A 22,556-nucleotide genomic window follows, 5' to 3' on the forward strand; every position below is an offset into this window, starting at 1 on the left:
GATGCAAAACAGCAGTAGGTCAGCAGCCCAAGAGCTATGTGAAGCCAAAAACAAGAAATCACAGAGACTTCACAGGGGTGTCTACCAAGGGGAGAACAAAAGCAGAAGCTGTGAAGCCCTGTAAGGAGAAGTGGTCACGAGAAAAAGAAGCAGCAGTATGGAAACCCAGTCCCAGCAGAGAAGGCAGAGACAGCCAGGAAGTCACCTGGGGATTCAGCACCAAACAAGCCTACCACCAGAGGGGCAAGACCCAGAAGAGCAGAGACCCAGCCAAGAGTGGATGCTTCACTCTCCCATAAGAGAGTCTTGGCACATGTAATGTAAAAAACACAAAGACTGAGCCAAAACAAAATTTTATTGAGCAACTACCAAATTACCTAACTATAGTGAGAAAATTAGAGGACTAAAACGAACACTTGCCTGTCCCCACTCCATCGTACTCTCTCCCACTGAGGAAACTTAAACACCAGAATTTCTCATTTAACAAATATTTCTTAAGCTCCTCCTATGTGCCAGGGACCACGCTAATAAACTAAAAAAATACAACTTGGGCTTCCCTGGTGGCGCAGTGGTTGGGAGTCCGCCTGCCGACGCAGGGGACACGGCTTCGTGCCCAGGTCCGGGAGGATCCCACATGCTGCGGAGCGGCTGGGCCCGTGAGCCATGGCCGCTGAGCCTGCACGTCCCGAGCCTGTGCTCCGCAACGGGAGAGGCCACAACATTAAGAGTCCCACGTACCGCAAAAAAAAAAAAAAAAAAAAATACAACTATGAGCTAACTGGACATAATCTCTTGCTTTCTAGGAGGTTACAATTTAATGAAAGATATTCTTTTTGTAATCCCAAATTTGTAATTTTTGAGTTAAAAAAAAAAAGCCTAATTTTAATGAAGATTTCATTCCTCTAAGTCCTTTATCCTGCAATGTTTTATGCTCTTTCTTAGGCTATCCAAAAGATAGGTGGTTTTGATTAGGCCATTTGTAGTATTACACTGCCTATTTCTTAACTATTTTTCATAACAGAATTAACATATACCTGGAGATTTTGAAATTGCACATTTTCCCTGGGTCTCCAAAAACAATATTCCTATTATTTTAATATCTTTGTGCTTCAAAGTTTTAAAAACATAGAAAAGAAAAATAACATTAATAAACGGTCCCTGTTCCGTTTATTACTAATATACTGACAAATTTGCTTAGACTTTTTAAAATCATTATTATTTTTGGAAAAATGATAAATATTTATTATAAAGAATTGAAACAAATAATAAAAATATAAAGATTAAAAACTTTTAAAGTCACTGAAAACTTCATCCATAAATAATCCTCATAACTATTAGGTGACTATAATGATGGCCATGAGTTTTCCAAATTTGTTAGTACAAACCACAGATCCAAACAGCTTAGAGAATCCCAAGCAAAGAAAAATATGCCTAGGCATATCATAGTCAAACTCTTGAAAATCTGAGTAGGAAATCATGAGGGCAGCTGGGGGATGTGAAGGGAACATTGTATTCAAGAAAATAATGATAAATATTAATACCATTCTCATCAGAAACTCTGGAAACCAGAAGACAATGGAATGACATCTTTAAAGTCCTGTAACAAATGAGAAAACAAAACCTGTTAACCTAGAAATCTATATCCGGTGAAAATATCCCTCTAACAGGAAGGTGCAGTAAAGACATTTTCAGGCAAAAGCTGAAAGGATTATTTTCAAAAAAATTGAGCTTTAAGAAATCCTAAAGAGAACTTATGCAGGTTGAAGGGAAAGGAAAATGATATAAGAGAAATCCAATTATATGGAAATTAGTGGAGAACACCAGAAAGAATAGGTTATTAAATATAAAGGATCATGTAACAAAACATTCCTACTTTATACATATGTATGTCATTTTGTCTCAAAGACTATTGACTATTTTAAAGTAAAAATAACAACATTAAGTGAACATCATTTCAGGCATCTTTCTAGACATACTAAATATGATTGGATGCCTAATTATAAATAAAATTTAAATAATGTGACTATATTATAGTTGCTATAATATATTGGGTGGGCCAAAAAGTGCCTTCGGTTTTTTAAGTAAAAATAAAAGACACATTTTTCATTTTCACCAAGAACTTTATTGAACAATGTATGCACTCTTTTGTTCCACTACTGTCTGCCATTTTTCAGGCAACTTCATAATTCCATCCTCCCAAAACTTTTTTTAAAAATTTATTTATTTTTTATTTTATTTATTTTATTTTTGGCTGCGTTGGGTCTTTGTTGCCACGCGCGGGCTCTTCTCTGGTTGTGGCGAGCGGGGGCTACTCTTCGTTGTGGTGCACGGGCTTCTCATTGAGGTGGCTTCTCTTGTTGTGGAGCACGGGCTCTAGGCACACGGGCTTCAGTAGTTGCAGCACACGAGCTCAGTAGTTGTGGCGCACGGGCATAGTTGCTCCACGGCATATGGGAACTTCCCGGACCAGGGCTTGAACCAGTGTCCCCTGCATTGGCAGGTGGATCCTTAACCACTGCGCCACCAGGGAAGTCCCCTCCCAAAACTTTCTACCTTTTTGAGCAAAGAACTGTTCCAGGTGCCTTTTACAGTCTTCCAGGGAATGGAAATTTTTTCCATTAAGAGAATTTTGTAAAGACTGAAATAAATGGAAATCCGAAGGTGCAATGTCTGGTGAATATGCAGATAAATCAGAACTTCCCAGCCAAGCTGTAACAGTTTTTGCCTGGTCATCAAAGAAACATACGGTCTTGCGTTATCCTGTTGGAAGATTATGCGTTTTCTGTTAACTAATTCTGGACGCTTTTCATCAGGTGCCTCTTTCAGTTGGTCTAATTGGGAGTGGTACTTTTTGGAATTAATCATTTGGTTTTCCGGAAAGAGCTCATAATAGAGGACTCCCTTCCAATCCCACCATATATACAACATCACCTTCTTTGGATGAAGAACAGCCTTTGGTGTGGTTGGTGGTGGTTCACTTCGCTTGCCCCACAATCTCTTCCATTCCACATTGCTGTACAGTATCCACTTTTCATCGCCCATCACAATTTGTTTTAAAAATGGAATGTTTTCATTACGTTTCAGTACAGAATCGCATGTGGAAATATGGTCAAGAAGGTGTTTTTCATTTAACTTGTGTGGAATCCAGACATCAAAGAGATTCACATAACCAAGCTGGTGCAAATGGTTTTCAGTGCTTGATTTGGATATTTTGAGTATGTTGGCTATCTCCCGTGTGATATAACGTTGATTGTTCTCAATTATTGTTTCGATTTCATCGCTATCAACTTCAACTGGTCTACCCAAACATGGAGCATCGTCCAGCAAGAAGTCTCCAGCACGAACTTTGCAAACCACTTTTGACACTTTCAGCACCTTCTCCATATACTGCACAAATCCTTTTGTGTGTTTCAGTTGCATTTTTACCTTTCTTGAAATAATAAAGCATAATATGCCAAAAATGTTGTGTTTTTTTCTTCCATCTTCAATATTAAAATGGCTACACAAGGGCTTCCCTGGTGGCACAGTGGTTGAGGGTCCGCCTGCCGATGCAGGGGACACGGGTTCGTGCCCTGGTCTGGGAAGATCCCACATACCGTGAAGTGGCTGGGCCCGTGAGCCATGGCCGCTTAGCCTGCGCGTCCAGAGCCTGTGCTCTGCAACGGGAGAGGCCACAACAGTAAGAGGCCCGTGTACAGGAAAAAAAAAAAAAAAATGGCTACACAAAAATTCACCAATTTTGTTAAGTCTTTTTTTAAATGCATGCTGATATGACAGCTGTCACATACAGTCTAACAAAATTGTCTCGAATGAAGTTAAAGACAACTAAGTGTTACTAGAGCCATCTTATGGAAAAAACCAAATGAACCTTTTGGCCCACCTAATAAAAAAATTTGTTTCTTTTTATTTGAATTTGTCACAAGAAAAACTAAAATGGAAGAGAAATAATTGTTGGATATCAAAAAATGCTTCTACACTGCAAAAGATATACTAATCATCACAAGAAAGATAAAGGTCTTTCTTAAGAAAAGAAATTATGAATATAGTAAAGGATTGGAATCACTGTTTTTTATGAGCTAGGTATTTCAATTTATAGTGTCAATTGACTACATACTATAAAAGATGATAAAATCATCAATACTCAGCTCCTCCCATTTTCACTCTTCCCATCCTTAAGTATTTTTTTTTGGTTAATATTATACTTTTTACATTGTCTAGACTTAACATTTACATTTGAATCTATAACTGTAATTCTGATAATTTTTTTAAGATTGGTCCTGTATCTAAATGCACAGATGCAGATCAATTTACATGATCCTTTTACCATCGTCATTACTGAATTCTGTTTTTTCCTTGGTATGAACAATTCATCTCTTTGTTAGTTATATTTTATTATCATGTAGTTTGGATTGTAAGTTTTTTTCCCTGAGAAAATTTATTAATGTTGCATTCCCAGCATTATTTTTATGTTTGATAATTTCAAATGCTATATTGGCTGGGTATAATATTCTTGGACCACTTTCTCCCACAGAACTAAGTAGATATTGCTCTTTTTTTATTTAAGATTTTTTTTTTTTTTGATGTGGACAATTTTTTTTTAAGACTTCATTGAGTTTGTTACAATATAGCTCCTATTTTTTATGTTTTGGTTTTTTGGCCCCAAGGCACGGGATCTTAGCTCCCCAACCAGGGACCGAACCAGCACCCCCTGCATTGGAAGGTGAAGTCCCAACCACTGGACCACCACGGAAGTCCCTCCATTGTCTTTTAACACTAAAAGTTGATGTAAAGAAGTCTGAAGGCAACATAAAATTTACCACTTATTAAGAGATTGGGTTTTTTCCCACTGGAATCTCTTAAAGTTTAAAACCTAATAAAGCTATGAGGTCATATTAAAGAATCTGTATCAAAATTTCCAGAGTACATTGTATTATACTTTCAATCTGCAGATTAAGTTTTTGGTTTTTTTTTTCTCCAGGAAACTTTTCTTGTGTTAGTATTATATATTTTTATTCGTCTTCAGTTACATTCATTGGATTCCCTATTTCAAGGATAGCAGTGACCAATTCTTGAGTATTTTTCTTACAGAGTTTCTTCTTTGATTCCTTTCATCTCTCTGGGTTTTTAAAATTTTAATTCATTGGAGTTTTATATTAGCAAAATCCCTTCATTTATTTTCAAATTCTCTGAGTCATTATATGCCTTATCCATAATCAGTTCCAGCTACTGACAGCACAATTGTTCATCAACTCTCATGGCATCCGTGAGATATACGGTGTCTGTAAGACCAATCCCTCATTGCTTGTAGGTCTCTAGCTTCTTATTCCTCGAATATTTAAGTGCTAATACCACTATCACATTTATATTTTAATATCTAGACTGATTCAATTCTTTGTGTTTTAATGGCTAGCGAGACACTATCACCAGCATATTTTTATCACATATAATAGCTCTTTGCCAGAATCTAAAATAAATACTAGAAATAGAGGCCATGTGGAGTCAATATGTCAGGTTGCTGAACACATTCAGGTCAGGATTGCTGAGAGCTCTTGCTGTGTGGGTGTGTCCGTGCTCACTGTTCTGTCACACTAGCTCCAACTGGCTGTGCGTGCAAGCCAACATTCAGAATGCAGACAAAATATTTATTATTTTTAGAGACAGATAAAATTAAAGGAATGAGCCTGGGCAGCTGTTAAATGGGTTCATTTAATGCATTTGATAGTTTAACCACTTTTCTGTAACCTGAAGAAATTATGGGATGGGAGAGGCAGAGACAAAAAGGACTGCTGCCTAAGACTGTGACTTTTAGTTAGTTTGATACCTGGTTTTACCCTCCTCTGAGATCTTTTTACAAGTCCTGCGAAGCTTAACTATTCTTAGTTGAGGACTGTCTCTTAGTCCTCAGAGAGGATACTCAGATGAGGTCTCCAAATCAGTATGAAGCCCTGAGACTTCACTTCCTTCAGAGATAGGCAGCTTAATCAGCTTCCCATTTTACCTGCTTCTCCTCTGCCATCACTTCTCGGGTAAATTTGGCAAATGGCAATGTTGTTTCTTTCCCACCTCATATGGAACCAACATAAATTTTTGAGGTAAGCACTGTACTTATTTGCTCCTTCAGATGTTAAGAGTATTTATTAACTCCTTTAGATCATTTTGGTCTCGTTTGTGTCTCTCTGAACGTTTGCTAATGAGTTTACATTCCTGAATCAAAAGAAATCCAATGTTGGCCAATCCAGATACAATCTAACTAAAGACTTTTGAAAGCATTTTTCATCATTATAGCAGGAGACCCAACAAAATAATCAAAACAGCAATGCACAGAAAGAATTTCCTTCTCTGTAAGCTTTGACTAAATAAGGAAAAGGAAGGACAGATGAATTATATACGTCCTGCTTCTGGAACAGCTAACCTGTTATTTTGTAGGGTATTGTTGTCTTTGTGAGCAACTTGCGAGTAGCAGCCAATGTTCTATCCTTGCATCTCATTATCTGGCAGTGCACATAGGGGTGGTCTGCAGATTGGATTGAATAATTGAGATTCTAGATTCTCTCGTAAAATTCTTTTACAGAACGTCATACAAAGGAGAGCCTGAGATTTAACATACAGCGTTTGGAATAGGGACTTGTTTTTACTCTGAGGTCAGAAACCTCCACAGCTGAGTACTTTGGATAATGAAGGTCCTTTTTCTATATTCGCCCAGCCTGGGCTGGACACAGGCAAATGTCATACAATCTGCATTTAAACATTCTTTTCTTTCCATTTTAACAGTGTTTATGTTTCCTGGCACACATCTAAAAGATTCAGAATATTTACTGTATATGTAAATATGCTTTTAAGGAAAAAAAAAAGCGTGCAGTTTTCACATGCAAGTTATTTTCAGCAGACAGTTCCTTCTCTGAAACACAAAAGACTAGATATAAAAACAAACAAGAGGGAAGTGCTGTTTGAACAAATGGATCCTTGGAGATCCTTTTTTTTTTTTTTCCTGATCCAGCTTTTACCCTATCACTTAGTAAAGCTAAGAGAAATCCTGAAATAAATCGGTGACATTCTCAGTTTTTAAGGCTGACAGTTCAATTTTTTTTCTGTTTTGTCTGTGGCCAATATAATTAGGTCATACCCATGTGAAAAATTACTTGTACAAGAAAACTTTTGGATGTGTATGTTTTCGGGAAGATTTGTTTCTGCTAATGTACATGACATCATTTGCATGTGAAACTAATTCACTTACCCTACGTAATTTAGAATATTAATGTTGTTTCCAAAAAAACAAAACGAGCCCAATTCAAAAGGAAATGAATGTTTCTGTTACTAATTTTATATCATGGTTAGAGTAATTACATTTTAAAATATTTTTAGCAGGTAAACCACTGATTTTATAACATATTTGTTAATTACATAGACTGGATGCCAGCTCAGGAAGGGGTCATTCCAGTAGAAAGAGGAGAAAGCCCTAATTTATAACAATATTCCAGAAATGGCAACCGAGATCAAATGCTAGCACTCCTACCTTGCAGACTGTCCTCTAATTTCATTTTACATTAAAAGTTAGTTGTAATTCTTGTGCCTTGAGGATTTTCTAATAGACTTTTTACTATTTATACCAGCAGATACAAGTTTTAAGCCCACAACATTATTTGCTTTACTGCTTCTACACTGCCAGAAATATTAGGTGCTATGGGAGAATGCAAACTTAAAAAAAAATGACCATACTTATTTGTGTTTTATGAAGATCTTGACATTAACCCCTTTTTTTCTTTAACAAGCTGAGTGTCTTGCTTTCATTTTTGTGGATTAATTTAATACTTTTAGTAATTAAGGACATTCTTATTTGCTTCCCAAACTTAAACACCAGGATTAACAGACACAAAAGGCACAATTTAACATATTTTATTGGCTGGGTGTAAAGGTCAAAATTACCAAGCTTTGTAGAAGCACCATTAGCAGTATACAGTAGATCCCTAGTAGAAATCATGAAGGAAAGCCACTGTAGGCAGTGTCTGGAGCACAATTGTAAAATGTGATTTGCTCTCTGTGACGGAAGCAGAGCAATTGTCAAGAGTTTGACTAGGTTGCAAAAGAATTTAAAGGGCCTGCAGATGTTTAAGAATGCACAAGATAGCTTTGTCGTTCTCTTGTAACGTTTACTGAGAAGCAAGGCATGCTAAATATTAAGCAATCCATACTGAGTCCCTACCCAGCGATTTTATTTCCAACTGAGATAAGTAGGTGAGATATTTAAACAGAATTAGAAGGCTTAATTAGTACTGCCCTTCCCTGAGTCTCCAAGGTGGCTGGAGCATTACTCACCATTTTGCTAAGAAAAGAAAAAAATGAGATTAAATGAGGTAGGTGGGAAAGACAGTAATTTTTCAGAAGGCAAGAGGTTTGCCCTCTAAAACAAAATGTACACAGCTAATCAGATATACTTCTGCAATTCTGTTTTCATGTGTTCATAGAGCTAGATTCAGAGTTACTGATGTTCTAACCAAGAAAAAAAAAATGACTTCTAAGTGAGAGAGCGGTTTTCTCAAATGACACTGAAGAACTTTTGTGACATTCAGAAATTTACAGTGGCCTGTTGGTAGACTTCGAACGTTCTGTCATTCCCAGCTTTGGGTAGCGTTTGGAGAACCCTTGTAGAAAATCAGCTATGCTTACAATCATGTTTATTCTTTAGCTAAGGTAGCAGGACTTCCTTTAACATGCTAGTGTTCTCTTCTTTTGCAGGGACTGTACGTTTTTGTGGTTTATTTCATTCTGCACAACCAGACGTGTTGTCCTATGAAGGCCAGTTACACAGTGGAAATGAATGGGCACCCAGGACCCAGCACAGCCTTCTTCACACCCGGGAGTGGAATGCCTCCTGCTGGAGGGGAGATCAGCAAGTCTACCCAGAATCTGATTAGTGCTATGGAGGAGGTGCCTGCCCTTGCCCTTTCTCCTTCTCTGTCTCTCTCTCACTCTTTGATATACAACCTTTCCATTTTATGGAGTACTAGTTCAATGGTGCCATGTAACTTTTAAATCCTTTTCCTACTGACATTCTCTGATCTCTGGTGTTTGCTGTGCTTACCATGGTATCATGTCTGTTATCTAATTCTTTTTCCTCCTTGCTCTGTGAGCTCTATTAACCAGCAGTTTGTACTGGGAAGTCAGAGCTCTTTCTTCAAAAGCTTCCTAACTGGTTACGGCAGTGACTGACTCCGCTTCAGACATGGTTTTTCAAATACTGTTTCTTCCTGAAAATATTTTCACAGCTCTCTTCCTTTACTCATGCCAATCTACTACTTCAATCCCAACAAACAAATAAACCTCCCAATGTTCTCCCTCCACGTCATTTTGGGTTCTTGTGTCTAAATCACATCCCCACCAACCTCTCAGTAGTGCCACCCATAGCATTGGTACCACTGCTTGTATTTTGAAATATACCTGAAGGCATTTGTCCAGGAAGAGATGGTAAACAGGTCCCTGACAATTTCTGCAGTGCCTGAGATGTGCTTGCCTACCCTTCCTTACACAGCCCATGTTAGTGTCTCTGTATTAAAGAGCCAAGGGGAACAGTATTTGTGTTTACATCCTGAAAAATGGCAGAAAATCAAAGTGCATATGTCTGAAAAGAAAACAGTTTATAGATAGTTAAGTAGGTAAATAGATAATCTACCTGCTCAGTGATATTTTTTTTCTTCCATGTTAATTTAGAAAGTAATTTTATTCATGTCAGGTGAAAATTAAGGTAAGTGATCACAAATAAAGTACCATATTTAAAAATCTTGATATATGTTTAGTACCCTAAAGTGTTCAGCAATCTAGTACCATTTCTATATCCCATAAGCTCTTAAAACTGAACTATTTTCACATCCCAGGTGATAACAATAGAAACGGATATTTTTAAGATCAGCAGTGTGGGAGTAAAACTTTAAAAAAAATGGTTTTTGTCTCTTTACTTGGCTACCCAGTTTAGCATTTGTCTAGATCAGGACTATACATTAGCCATTAGCCATGTGTGTCTGTTTAAATTTAAACTAGCCACAATTAAATAATGATAAAAATTCACTTCATCAGTCACCCTGGCCACGTTCTAGTGCTCCATAGCCACATGTATCTGGTAGCTACTATAATGGAGAACAAATATCTAAAACATTTGTGGCATCACAGCGCTATACTGAACTGTATTGAACCATCACTGTGTTGAACAGTGCTAGTCCAGATGTTCCGCTTTTCTGTGAAATCTTTTAAGGTTTCATGTTCTCTCAAATTTATTTCTCCAGCGCTCAAATCACTTTTCTCAGTGCAAGGGGTCCCCGCAGTGTCTCAGAGAACCTTATATTGGGAGGCAGCAGCTGTGACAGTTCAGTTCCTGGCCTGAGCCACTACTTGAATGTTCACTGGGTGTGGAGTGCAGTGGCATACCCTAAAGTGTGCTCTGCATTCCTCAGCGGCTTAGAATTGGCCTTGATCCAGCTGTCAGTGAGGGACTGGCAGAGACATTCCAGAAAGCCACGCAGAGAAGGGAAAGCATTAGGAAAGGAAGGATTAAGGGGTATTTACCAGTAACCACAAGGGAAGCAAATACATTTACTCACTTCAAGATAGAACTATCTTTTTAATCATTTAATTTTTAAAAAGGAGGACTTTAGCATTCTATCTAAGAGCTTTTCTTTTCAATTCAGTATCTCCTCATAGATAGCTACTATACTTAAAATTATATGTTGTATCTTAAAGATTTACGAGGGTTCTCCAGTTCTTATATTTTTAACAGCTTTCTTTGCACATATTCTATGAAAACGTTTAACGTATTGATTGGGTTAAAAAATAATTCTCTTCTTCCACGCACGACAGCTTAGAAATACACAAGTAATCCTCGTAGAGAAATTGTTTAGTATCACCTGATTAGACTGTCTCATGGAGAGACATACTTTTCTAAGGAACAAATGTAAAATTAAAGGTCAATTCTAAACAGTTCAACAGCCCTTTCACTTAGTCTTTGTAATGAGATGCAGAGATAAATAGCTCATATAGATTTCAGGGTAAGTATGTATGTACTCATATTATGGTTTCCTTTTCTCCCAACCCCGACCCAAAAAGGTGCCGCCTGACTGGGAGAGAGCATCCTTCCGACAAGCCAGCCAGGCCAGCCCTGACTTAAAGCCAAGCCCACAGAATGGCGCCTCGTTCCCTTCCTCTGGAGGATATGGCCAGGGGTCACTAATAGCTGATGAGGAGTCGCAGGAGTTTGATGACTTGATATTTGCATTAAAAACTGGTATGTGAACCCACAGACCCCATTGGAAGTAGGCACTCTTGCTATGCTACAATTTATATCTTCTTCCCATGAAGTTGCAAAAGTACAGTAATCAGTCACTCGTACCACATCCCAATTCTCATGACCCATTCCTAATCCCAGCCAAATTCTAGGATATTTTGTTCTTGGCACCAAATATGAGACAACCTAAAAATAATTGACAATTTGCTTTTAAGAAAAAGACATACTCTAACTAGATGTAAATCTCTCTGCACTGGAATCTTGCTAGAACACCAAGATACTGCCAAGTCATAAGAATCTGGTAGTGATCTCCCTGAGAGAGTTTTGCCTCTGACCTACCAAAGAGAATTTCTTATGGAGTATCTTTGGAGCAGAAACTTTCAAAGGCAACATAATGGGCCTCATATAGTTCTACAGTTTTCAAAGTGCCATCATATATATAGTATTTCATTGACTCTTCCTATATGTTCAACTCCACTCAACCTGTGACCCCGATGGAGAGTTGTTTTCAAATCAAATATGCAACTTTTTTCTCTTCTTTTTTTCCCTCAGAAAAATGTTGAACTGTCACTGTTAGAAAAAGTTCAGTGAACTTTTTCATTTCTAGATGTACAAACATGCAAGAAGATGTGTCCGTGTTCAGATGAACTTATTGAAATAGTTATTCAAAAGTGCATGCTACTATATATATTATTCCCATGTCAGATCAGTGCTTGGCAGTTGGTAAACCTTTTGTAGATGTTGTTGGAGAATGAATGAATGAATTCATTTCATGAATGAGTGAAAGAAAAATGAAACTTAGAGTTTGCTTGGAGGAATAGACATTAGATAAACATGACATAAAGAAGAGTAAAATAAGTAGTGGAAAGAGTTATTAATTATTGAGAATTCGAGGAAATTTTTTTTAAAACCTGCTCAGTTGATTCTTGAAGATATATGGAGCTTAAGTAAGTAAAGAGTGGAAGAAAAGCATTGCAGACTGAGGGAGTAGAATTAGCCAAAGCCCAGGGCTGCAGGTGCATGATCTGCTCGGGGAGAAGCATGCAGTGTGGCTGGGATGGAGGGTGAGTAAAGCCAGGCAGCAGGAGAAAAGCCCAGAAGGTAGTTTACCTACATTGTTAATAAGTTACTGTAGTTTCTCAACTGGGTTTCAGCAAGCACTCTCCTTGGGATATTGCCAGACATCCTTGGTGAAAAGATCCCCTGACCAAGTATATTTGGGAAACTGCAGAGATTCACAATTCACTTGAGCATTTTAGCAGCTCTAAAGAGTCCTAGAGTAAAGAAACCCACTTCACTTAATTTGACTTGGGGATTGCAGAATACATTTAGTGATAGATTCATTTAGGGGAGCAGAAGACTTCCTGATACCCTGCATAATATTAAAATGCTCTTCAGATGCCATGCTAAGGGATGGGATTTTTATAGAACTCAGTTAGCCATCGAGATTTTTGAGGAGAGGCACATGTTCCCACTGGTTTTGAGGCAAAATAACTCTTAAGGAAGTCTGAAGAATAAATTTTTTTTTTTTTTTTTTTTTTGCGGTATGCGGGCCTCTCACTGTTGTGGCCTCTCCCGTCGTGGAGCACAGGCTCCGGACGCGCAGGCTCAGCGGCCATGGCTCACGGGCCCAGCCGCTCCGCAGCACGTGGGATCCTCCCAAACCGCGACACGAACCCGCGTCCCCCGATGCGGACTCTCAACCACTGCGCCACCAGGGAAGCCCTGAAGAATAAATTTAGAAGCAAAATCAGAAAGGCTAAGAGGTGTTTACCATGGTCCCAGGGAATAAGGTTTAGGCCTCAGATCTGGGGAGTGGAAAAAAAAAAGCACAAGAAGAATGCTGAGGAAACACTGAGAGGACAGTCAGCAAAGGCTCATGCTTCTCACCTAGGTGACTGAGGGATCATACATAGAGCATTTGCTTGTTTATTTGTTTTCAAGGGGAAACTGATGAGTTCAGACTTGGATAATTTGATCATTATGCCTGGTGGCTCTTAAATAGTCAAGTTGGGATCTTTGGTGAGGGATCAGGGTTGGAAGTAATGGTCTGAAAGGCATCATGCAGAGATTACATTTGAAGCTATGGGGATGAATAAGTTTAGTCTGTAAGAGTGGAAGCTAAAAGATGAGAAGAAAAGAAGTGAGGGAGGGAGAGGAAAGAAGGGAAAACACAAGAAAGGAAAAGGAACAAGAAGAACATCTAAGATAATACCTACGTTTAAGCGTAAATAGAAGAGGGTCCCACAGAGGACACTGTAGCATGGTCAGCAGAAAAGTAGAGAGAAGATTTTCATGAAGGAGGAAGGAACAACTGTATAAAATGCTCATTTGAGCTAGGACCGAAAGGGGGCTTTCAGATTACAAATAGTTCCCAGGGTAGATAATGTCCCCAGCACTGCAATGCAGTCAGTTGATGTTACAGCACTGGAAGCATAAAATGAATTCTTGCAACATAATTAAATTAGATCTGCGTCCTATATATATATAAAACAAGTACTAAATGCATTCCATTCTGGAATGCATGGAATGACTTACTTACAGACTGAGTTTATCATTCCTTAGAGTTCACTAAACTCTTTAGGAAGTAAATACTTTAAAAGACCACAATAGCAGTCTCTAACACTGGCCCCCTCTATTTTTAGAAAAGGTATGATAATAATCAAGTACCACCCCCTAGATGCTTTCCATCATACAATATGGTCAAATCAAAGGAGCAGTTCACCTGCCACTGCATCCACAGTGGAATTCACAATTGATACATAGGCCAGATGTGGACCAACAGGGAGTTTTATTTGTGGCAAAATTTTAAAATTTAGAGATATCCCGTAAAAATCCAGAATTTCTTTAAAAAAAATCTACCAATAGAGTGCTTAAAATCTAACACAAATGGGGCTTCCCTGGTGGCGCAGTGCTTGAGGGTCCGCCTGCCGATACAGGGGACACGGGTTCGAGCCCCTGTCCTGGAAGATCCCACATGCCGCGGAGTGGCTGGGCCCGTAAGCCATGGCCGCTGAACCTGCGCGTCCAGAGGCTGTGCTCCGCAGCAGGAGAGGCCACAGCAGTGAGAGGTCCGCATACCGCAAAAAAAAAAAAAAAAAAAAAAAAACCACACAAAAATCTAACACAACACTGCTTGATTGGAGCTGAGTAATGGCTGCCCCTTTAGACAGGTCATGAGCTCTTCAGTTTGTCCAGTGTCCACCAGACCTGTGTCACTGATTTATGTGAGCCTTCCTGGCACCTGTAATGTTTGAGTTTGCAAACCTTGGCCTATCTCAGGTCCACCGTAACTGCAGGCCACTCCAAGTCAACTACTGGGAACAGTGGGACTTCCAAGTCTTTTTCATTTGAAGCCCTAAACAACTTTGAAAAGTTACATTACCCTTTGCATATATCTAAATAAACATCCAAAGGTTTTCATAAGTTTAAATAGAATCAAACAATGTCATTTCTATTCTATTATAAATTTTAGTGTTTAAGGGCCTTAACTCCAGAGCAATTTGATACCCATTGCTATTCATTTTATTTTAAATATATACAAGAAAGTTTTTCTTTTACATTTGGGGATTTTACACTATTCTCTCTTCTCTTTGAACTTGTATTACCATTCTACTCTCGACACAGAATTTTATCCTAATGTAATATATTTTATGTTTGAAATTCATTTAATTGGTATAAAATAGAAGCCCTTGCCCCAAAGCCAGTCATGGACTTGTTTTTCCATTTGAATTTTAGCCATATTGAATTCCTTAAAGCAAAAAAAAAAAAAAAAAAAAAAAAAAGGACACAAAGGAAAACACTGTTGACCTTTTTCATTTTTAAAATAAATTGTCTTTCTATGAGAAATTCACATTTCACTCTAAAAAGAGGACATCATATCTTTCAATTAGTTGTTCTTGAAATGCATCAGCCTCTCCACAGGCAAATGAGACACTCAGTTCTAGACTAGTGATGCCATGGTTACTATTAGTTATTTTAATAGAACTTTCCAATGTATCATCAGTGTCCCCAACCAGGACTTTGGAGGAATAAGAACAGTCACCCTGGGACAGCCTCCATTTAGGGAAGAGGAGAAGGTAGTGAGCTAACTAGAACAGATTCAGCCTACACAGAGTGTGAGTCCAGGATGGGGGGGCATGTACTCTATTTACATCCCTAACAAGAAGTGTTTTGAGTACTGGCATTTTTATGTTGATCCAAAGCTGACAAGATTCTAGAAAATGTCAAACTGGGAGCCTGTTGGGCTTAGAAACAGGGTGTTTTTCCACAGGGGCTTCTCCCAGAGGGACTAATCTGATTCTCCATCATCCTTAGTCCCTTAACTTCCTGATTTTACCTCAGACCAATGACACTAATGTCGTGGTAAACGTTTCCCTACTGGAAACGTTTTTTTGTTTTTTTTGTTTTATTTTTGGCTGCGTTGGGTCTTCGTTGCTGTGCACGGGCTTTCTGTAGTTGTGGCGAGCGGGGACTACTCTTCGTTGTGGTACGCAGGCTTCTCACTGCAGTAGTTCTCTTGTTGTGGCACGTGGGCTCAGTAGTTGTAGCTCATGGGCTCTAGAGCGTAGGCTCAGTAGCTGTGGCGCACGGGCTTAGTTGCTCTGTGGCATGTGGGATCCTCCTGGACCAGCGTTCGAACCTGTGTCCCCTGCACTGGCAGGCGGATTCCTAACCACTGTGCCACCGGGGAAGCCCAAATTTGGAAAGATTTTGATTTTTTTTTTTTCCTCAGAAGAAGATTGAAGGAGCGTGACTTTTGTATCACTACCGCATTTTAAAAGGCCATAGAAAATAAGAATGGGCTCAGAGAGGGTTCAGAGAGCTCTGTGTTGGAATCCTAGCTCTGCAGTCTACTATCTGTGTGACTTTCAGTAAGGAACTCAACCTTTCAGTTTCCTCATTTATCAAATAAATGTTCTTTTTTAAAAAATTTATTTAATTTATTTTTGCGCCTTCGTTGCTGCACGCGGGCTTTCTCTAGTTGCGGCGAGCGGGGGCTACTATTCCTTGCGGTGTGTGGGCTTCTCATTGCAGTGGCTTCTCTTGTTGTGGAGCACGGGCTCTAGGCGCACGGACTTCAGTAGTTGTGGCACGTGGGCTCAGTAGTTGTGGTGCATGGGCTTCGTTGCTCTGCAGCATGTGGGGATCTTCCCGGACCAGGGCTCGAACCTCTGTCCCTGCATTGGCAAGTGGATTCCTAACCACTGTGCCACCAGGGAAGCCCATCAAATAAGTGTTCTTATTGTAAGTTTTCATGAAGTTTGGAGATTGTCTATGTGAAGAATCTACCACAGTGTCTGGCAGAATTTAAATTCAGTATGTGGTATAAATTATTTGTTGGGTTCGATTTGTTGTTATGTTTAAAAACAGTTTTACATATTCATAATGTGTTCTGTAACACCTGGGTGTTCACTGCACCATAACTATTGAGTGAGGGAGGTTCGTGCTTGAATGTGTGCCAAGGAGTTTGAAATCTATTCTATAGACAAATATGAACACGTGAAACCTGTGGGACAAAGAAGTCACACGAATAGAGCTGCCCCCATAAGAGGCTGTAGGATGTAAAAGACAACACCCTCCGTCTGGGGTCAGAAATACAGTTGGGGGACTTCCCTGGTGGTACAGTGGTAAAGAATCTGCTTTCCAATGCAGGGGACACAGGTTCCCTGACCAGGGTCAGGGAACTAAGATCCCACATACCACGGGGCAGTTAAGCCCATGTGCCACAACTACTGAGCTTGTGCCTCAACTAGAGCCCACGTGCCACAAACTACAGAGCCCACACGCCCTGGAGCCCACGCCACAACTACAGAAAGAAAACCCACATGCCACAACTACAGAGAGAAAACCCGCACGCCACAACTACAGAGAGAAAACCCTCATGCCACAACTACAGAGGAGCCCACGTACCATAAGGAAGAGCCTGCACCACAACAAAAGATCCCGCACGCCTCAGCGAAGACCCCGCATGCCTCAACTAGGACCCGACGCGGCCAAACAAATAAAGAAAGAAGTCCAGTTGGATATCTTCATTCTGTGACTTCCCTGTTGTGTGGCATGGGCAACTCAGTGAACACCTCTGACCCCCATTCAGTCCTTATGTCTGTCAAACAGGACTAATAATCATGCTTTCCTAACTAAAGCATGTTGAAATGTTGAGGAAAGGAGAGACTCTAGATGAGTGTGAATTATTACTTGTAGTTCCTTTGACTTTGCCCGTTCAGTCTACCAAGGGGGAGAGTTAACTGTTATCACAGTTGCTGGATTTTTCGTGAATTGGGGGCTTAAAATAAAAGCATGAAAATACCTTTCAGAAAATCAGGATACTTACTGCCAAATACCTTCCTAGACCATTGAATGAATTACAAGGAGACAAGAAACCTGGGCTGTGTTCCCAGTTCTGCCATGTTATACTTGTATGTAGAATGTGTCCTTTCTGAGTCTCGGCAAGGGATTAGGATTTGGGTGTTGTGCATTTATGTCAACTGGGAGGAAATTAAAAAGGAGGATAAATGGATCATACAGATGTGGTGACTCAGGGGAGGCTGTATCTAGAGCTTGCTGACATCTTCCAGGGCTCTGGGCTACTGAACAAGCTGGTGACCCCCAGTGGCTTGTAAAGCTGCACCCCACATTGAACCTTCCAGCCCAGTGTGCTTTGTCCCTCACAGTCTGCTCAGCAGGCTCTTAGTTCAGAACTTCTAGTGTGCTTTGTCCCCATGCTGGGCAGATGCTTATGCATTCCTAGTGGCATTTAGAGCAGGCCAACCTTGAAATCAGAGGGAGTTGGTGCTCGTTTGTTCATTAAGCCCCACTCTTCCCTGGTGCTAATGCCGGGGTCCTCTCTGTTTCTCTGTAGTTGACCCCATATTGGGCAACTCTGTTACTCACCGAGATCAAGCTGCTATAGGCCTCAGGGCCTCGGTCACCTTCTCTTCATAAAATGGCAACGTGTCACTGATCCACTTGGAGGTTCTTCTAAGTTGGACAGTTCCTCTGCTTCCCTGGCAGAGAAACATGGGCCCTTTGTCCTTCAAAGGCAGTGTGGCAAACTCAAATGGTACTCACATGTAGGGCCAGTCAAACACCATAACTGATTCAAGAGGGCTGATAAAAACAGCGGCATGCCAGAAGGTAGTACCTGGTCCATGGTTTGGTTGTTGTTTTATATAATCCAGATATACAGGCCCAGTGTTGCCTTGTCTTCTGCTTCTTAAAGAGAAACCCCAAATCTGATTTTTTTATGTTAAATGTATTCATTTTTAAATCATGACAACTAACTAAATTTTTGAATATACATTGTCATTGGTAATATGCTAGTTCTTAACTTGAGGAAAGAGTTCACGGGTGTTTGTCACGTTTTGCTTCATGACTTACATGTACATTATATATAGAAGTACCCTACAATTTATCCATACCAGGACAATTCAAGAGAGTAAAAGGGATGTGATTAATAATTTTTTCAGGTATAAACTAGGACTTTTCTTTTCAAACATTGCATCCTCCAGCTCCCTGCTTGAAGGAATAGTGAAAGAAGTATTTGTGAAAGGGTGTGGAAATGGGCCTTGACGAATAGGTAGGAAGACACTCAGGCTGGATTTACATGGCACTGCAGGACCAGTCAAGAGAAATCACTTTGAGAAAGCTCTCCAATGGGCAAAAGTTGGAATATGTCTATCTGGTGAGGTCCAGCCGGGTTAGGAGTATCTTGAAAGGCAATGCAGAGGGTTCCAGGCTGACTCAGTTGACAATGGGAACTAATGTTTGTTCTTGAGAAGGCAGTGGAATGCAGAGTGGATCAGAGGAACAGAACAGGCAATAAAAATGGAAGAGGAATTTTCAAGAACTAGGATGCAGAGCATAATTTATTAATACATTGAGCAAACATTTACTGAACACTCACAGTGTGCTGGGCACTCTCCTGTTAGCTAAGAGACATAATCCAATGGGAGAATCTGAAATTTTAAAAGAGAATCATCATGTTTCCATGGGTAGCAGTGGGGATACTACCTGAGTTGATATTTACAGGAAGAGTGGAAGCAGCCAAGCTAAAGCATTGAGGGGTCAGGAAAAGAGCATCCTAGGCAGAAATGCTTGAATAATAACACGGTGGGGAAAGGGAGTGACCAGCAGCTCTAGTGAGACATTAGGCTAGAGAGCAGGCAAGAATCAGGTGGATCGTGCCTTGAAGCTGGGCTGAAGACAAGCCCTCCAGAGGTCAGACAGCAGGAGGAGATGCAAAAGAAAGCAGAATAGCTTTGGAAAGGGTCAACAGGGGACTTCCCTTGTGGCACAGTGGTTAAGAATCCACCTGCCAATGTAGGGGACACGGGTTCGAGCCCTGGTCCGTGAAGATCCCACATGCTGCAGAGCAGCTAAACCAGTGCACCACAACTACTGAGCCTGCGCTCTAGAACCCGCAGGCCACAACTACTGAGCCCATGTGCCACAACTACTGAAGCCCACACGCCTAGAGCCCGTGCTCCACAACAAGAAAAGCCACCGCAATGAGAAGTCCGCACACCGCAAGGAAGAGTAGCCCCCGCTCACCGCAACTAGAGGAAGCCTGTGCGCAGCAACGAAGACCCAACGCAACCAAAAATAAATAAATAAATTTATTTTTAAAAGGAAAGAAAGAAAGAGTCAACAGGTCAGTGGATGAGATGGGCCAGTGTGGTGTCAGAGAAACAAAGCCAGGAAGTGGGGTTTCAACAGCAGCCTTTAACAGAGAGAGGGTGGGAAGGACAGAGACCCAAAAGAGGGAGGGTTTGGCTAGAAAGAGGTCATTAGTGGGCTCCTGCTTCCATCTCCGAATAGGTTAAGAAGAAGCTAATCCACTATCTTCCCATAGCTACTAACTGCAGAATTGCCTTTCCTACATCTCAGACAGATAAGGAAGTCTCAGCTGCCCAGGCAACTGGTTTTTCACTTCCCTTCTTGTTTGCAGTCTTGTGCCCAGCAGAGGGGGTGGGGCTGGGAACTGTAATCTCTGGTGATTCAGCCAACAGCACACCCTGTGACCACATCCCTAGTCTCTGTGTGTGTGTGTGTGTGTGTGTGTGTGCATGAGAGAGAGAGAGAGAAAGAGAGAGAGTGTGTGTTTATGTGTTCCTCTGCACATTACAGAAGAAAACAACAAGGTGTTAGTCTAACATAGTGTCAAGTTTTCCGAATTATTCTGAGTTGTGAAAAAAGTAGTAAACAGTGGAGCGTCCTTAAAACGGAGATTCCAGGCGCTATCTCCAGTTAACAGCTAGCTTTGTGGGATTCTTGTGCAGATCTGTTTTGGCACTGTGTTACGTAATTATTTTTATCTTGGGAGCAGATCTGAGTCATTGAGAGCCAGTGTCTTCTGGGCACTGATATGATACCAGGTGTTGTCAATGCAGAGTTTTCTTCTCGGATCCCTGCCGCACTGAGTCTCAGCTGAAGGACCTACTAGGTTCGGTACATGTAGGGTTGGAGGTTATACGTTTTCTAACAGCAAATCCTACCCCCCTGCTGAAAAATTCTAATAACCTGCCTGATCTTTTTTATTTTAGTGAGCCCCCAATTAAGAAATGCTGCTCTTTGGAGTAAGTTATACCTGTCAAACATGTAGAAACAGAAAAAAAGAGAAGCCAAATTCGTGTCTTTAGAAATTAATATGTACTTATAAAAACTACCAAAAAGAATTTAAAATACAGTTTTATAATTGCTAGGTATTAATAACATTTATTCTAAATGTATAGCTCACTTTTTACTAATATAATAGAAATAAATGTGTGTTGACTTACTGTAAGTTGACCATTAATTTGCTGGGCTAATAGTTGGGAGTTTTGTGTTTATTCTTTTTCTATTGCAGGTGCTGGTCTCAGTGTCAGTGATAATGAATCTGGTCAAGGCAGCCAGGAGGGAGGCACCTTGACTGACTCCCAGATCGTAGAACTGAGAAGGATCCCCATCGCCGACACCCACCTCTAGAACCTCAGTAACCATTAGAATGAGGGTACTTCGTTGTTTGTATTGGCTCTGTGCTAAAACTTTCTAAGTACATGCAGCCGTATAATAGGACTCCGTGAATTGTACTGGATGACTAACCCAGAGGTGATTGTTGTGTTTGGAATATAAATTACTTATCTTTGTGCAACCTGAAAATTAACTGCTATAATGAAAGACTGGATTGATTTGTATCAGTTAATAGGATTGACATATCACTTAATAGAATGTACATATTCCAAGAGTATTAGTTGTTTTTTAATGATGCTATGTGGCTAACATTGTTTAATAAAAGTAATAACACTCAATAAAAACCATAGAATCCATTTGGCATGACCCAGGCTCATTATTTATGAGGAAATATTGTGCCTGAGCAAAGAAACAAACTCTATCTAGATGATGTCCAGCACCCCATTTCTTCCTGCACTGATACAGGTGATCCAGATTTAAGATTTCACCTTCATTCCTAAAAACCATAAAAGGTATTGTCTGTTGATTTTGCACCTGAGTGTCGACGGAGTACTGTAGTTTACATAGTCTTTCATTAAAAGTACGTATTTCTGCTCATTACAAAATTAGGGATCTGAACATTTTCCAGAATGAATGTTCTGTTCCCAGTTAAAAATAACTCCATCAAGCATTTTAGTACAGCTAAGAAGAGGATCATCCAAACAGTGCAGAGTTGGTTTGGGAGAAATATTTCTTGGTTTGGATTTTTCAGTCTTTGTCTTGGAATAAGAAATCAGCAAGTCTGTCCTAGAACAAACCCTATTATGTTCAAGATGATTTCATTGACTGTGGTTCCAGAGGAATCATTAAGAACAGAACAAGTTTGTTCTAAGAAAGCCTTTTTGACCTTTTATTTTTGAGTTCTTAAGTATTTGGGGGAAAATCAGTAGTCATTTCAAGAAAAAAATGAAAAATAATCTGCCTAAGGGAAAATCTTGTTCTGTTAATCGTTTCACTTAAAACCATAATTAAAACACCCAAGTGTTCTATCATCACTGTGAAGCATGGCATTATTTTTTATAAAACCTGAGGTGGCATTACTGATCTTGATGAATTATAAAATGACTCTCCCTTCTTCTTCCTGTTGGTCCTCCCCTACTTCCATCTCCTCGTATATTAAGTTTTGATCAGTGACTTTTTAGGTAGGAAACAAAAGCTGCACAACAAAATCAAACAGCCTAAAAGACAAAGGCAGCATCATTGGCAGAGTTATAATCCTTTTTAGAAGTTTAGTAATGGTGCTAATAAGATTGAATTTACGTTACATGACAAATAAGTTTGTGTCTCTCTCAACCTA

General features: G+C 39.9%; 1 protein-coding gene across 1 annotated transcript in view; it reads left to right on the forward strand.

Annotated features, from left to right (window-relative positions):
- The window catches only part of ADGRV1 (adhesion G protein-coupled receptor V1), a 558,169-nt gene extending 535,916 nt beyond the window's left edge, over window positions 1-22,253 (forward strand). Inside the window, exons 88-90 of the mRNA XM_067031321.1 lie at window positions 8,734-8,925; window positions 11,092-11,269; window positions 21,117-22,253. Coding sequence (XP_066887422.1) covers window positions 8,734-8,925; window positions 11,092-11,269; window positions 21,117-21,235 — 489 coding nt within the window. The 3' untranslated portion in view covers window positions 21,236-22,253. The remainder of the gene's footprint in view (window positions 1-8,733; window positions 8,926-11,091; window positions 11,270-21,116) is intronic.
- Window positions 22,254-22,556: the final 303 nt, after the last annotated feature.

Source organism: Kogia breviceps, chromosome 4, assembly GCF_026419965.1.
Source record: "Kogia breviceps isolate mKogBre1 chromosome 4, mKogBre1 haplotype 1, whole genome shotgun sequence".
Taxonomy (NCBI): Eukaryota; Metazoa; Chordata; class Mammalia; order Artiodactyla; family Physeteridae; genus Kogia; species Kogia breviceps.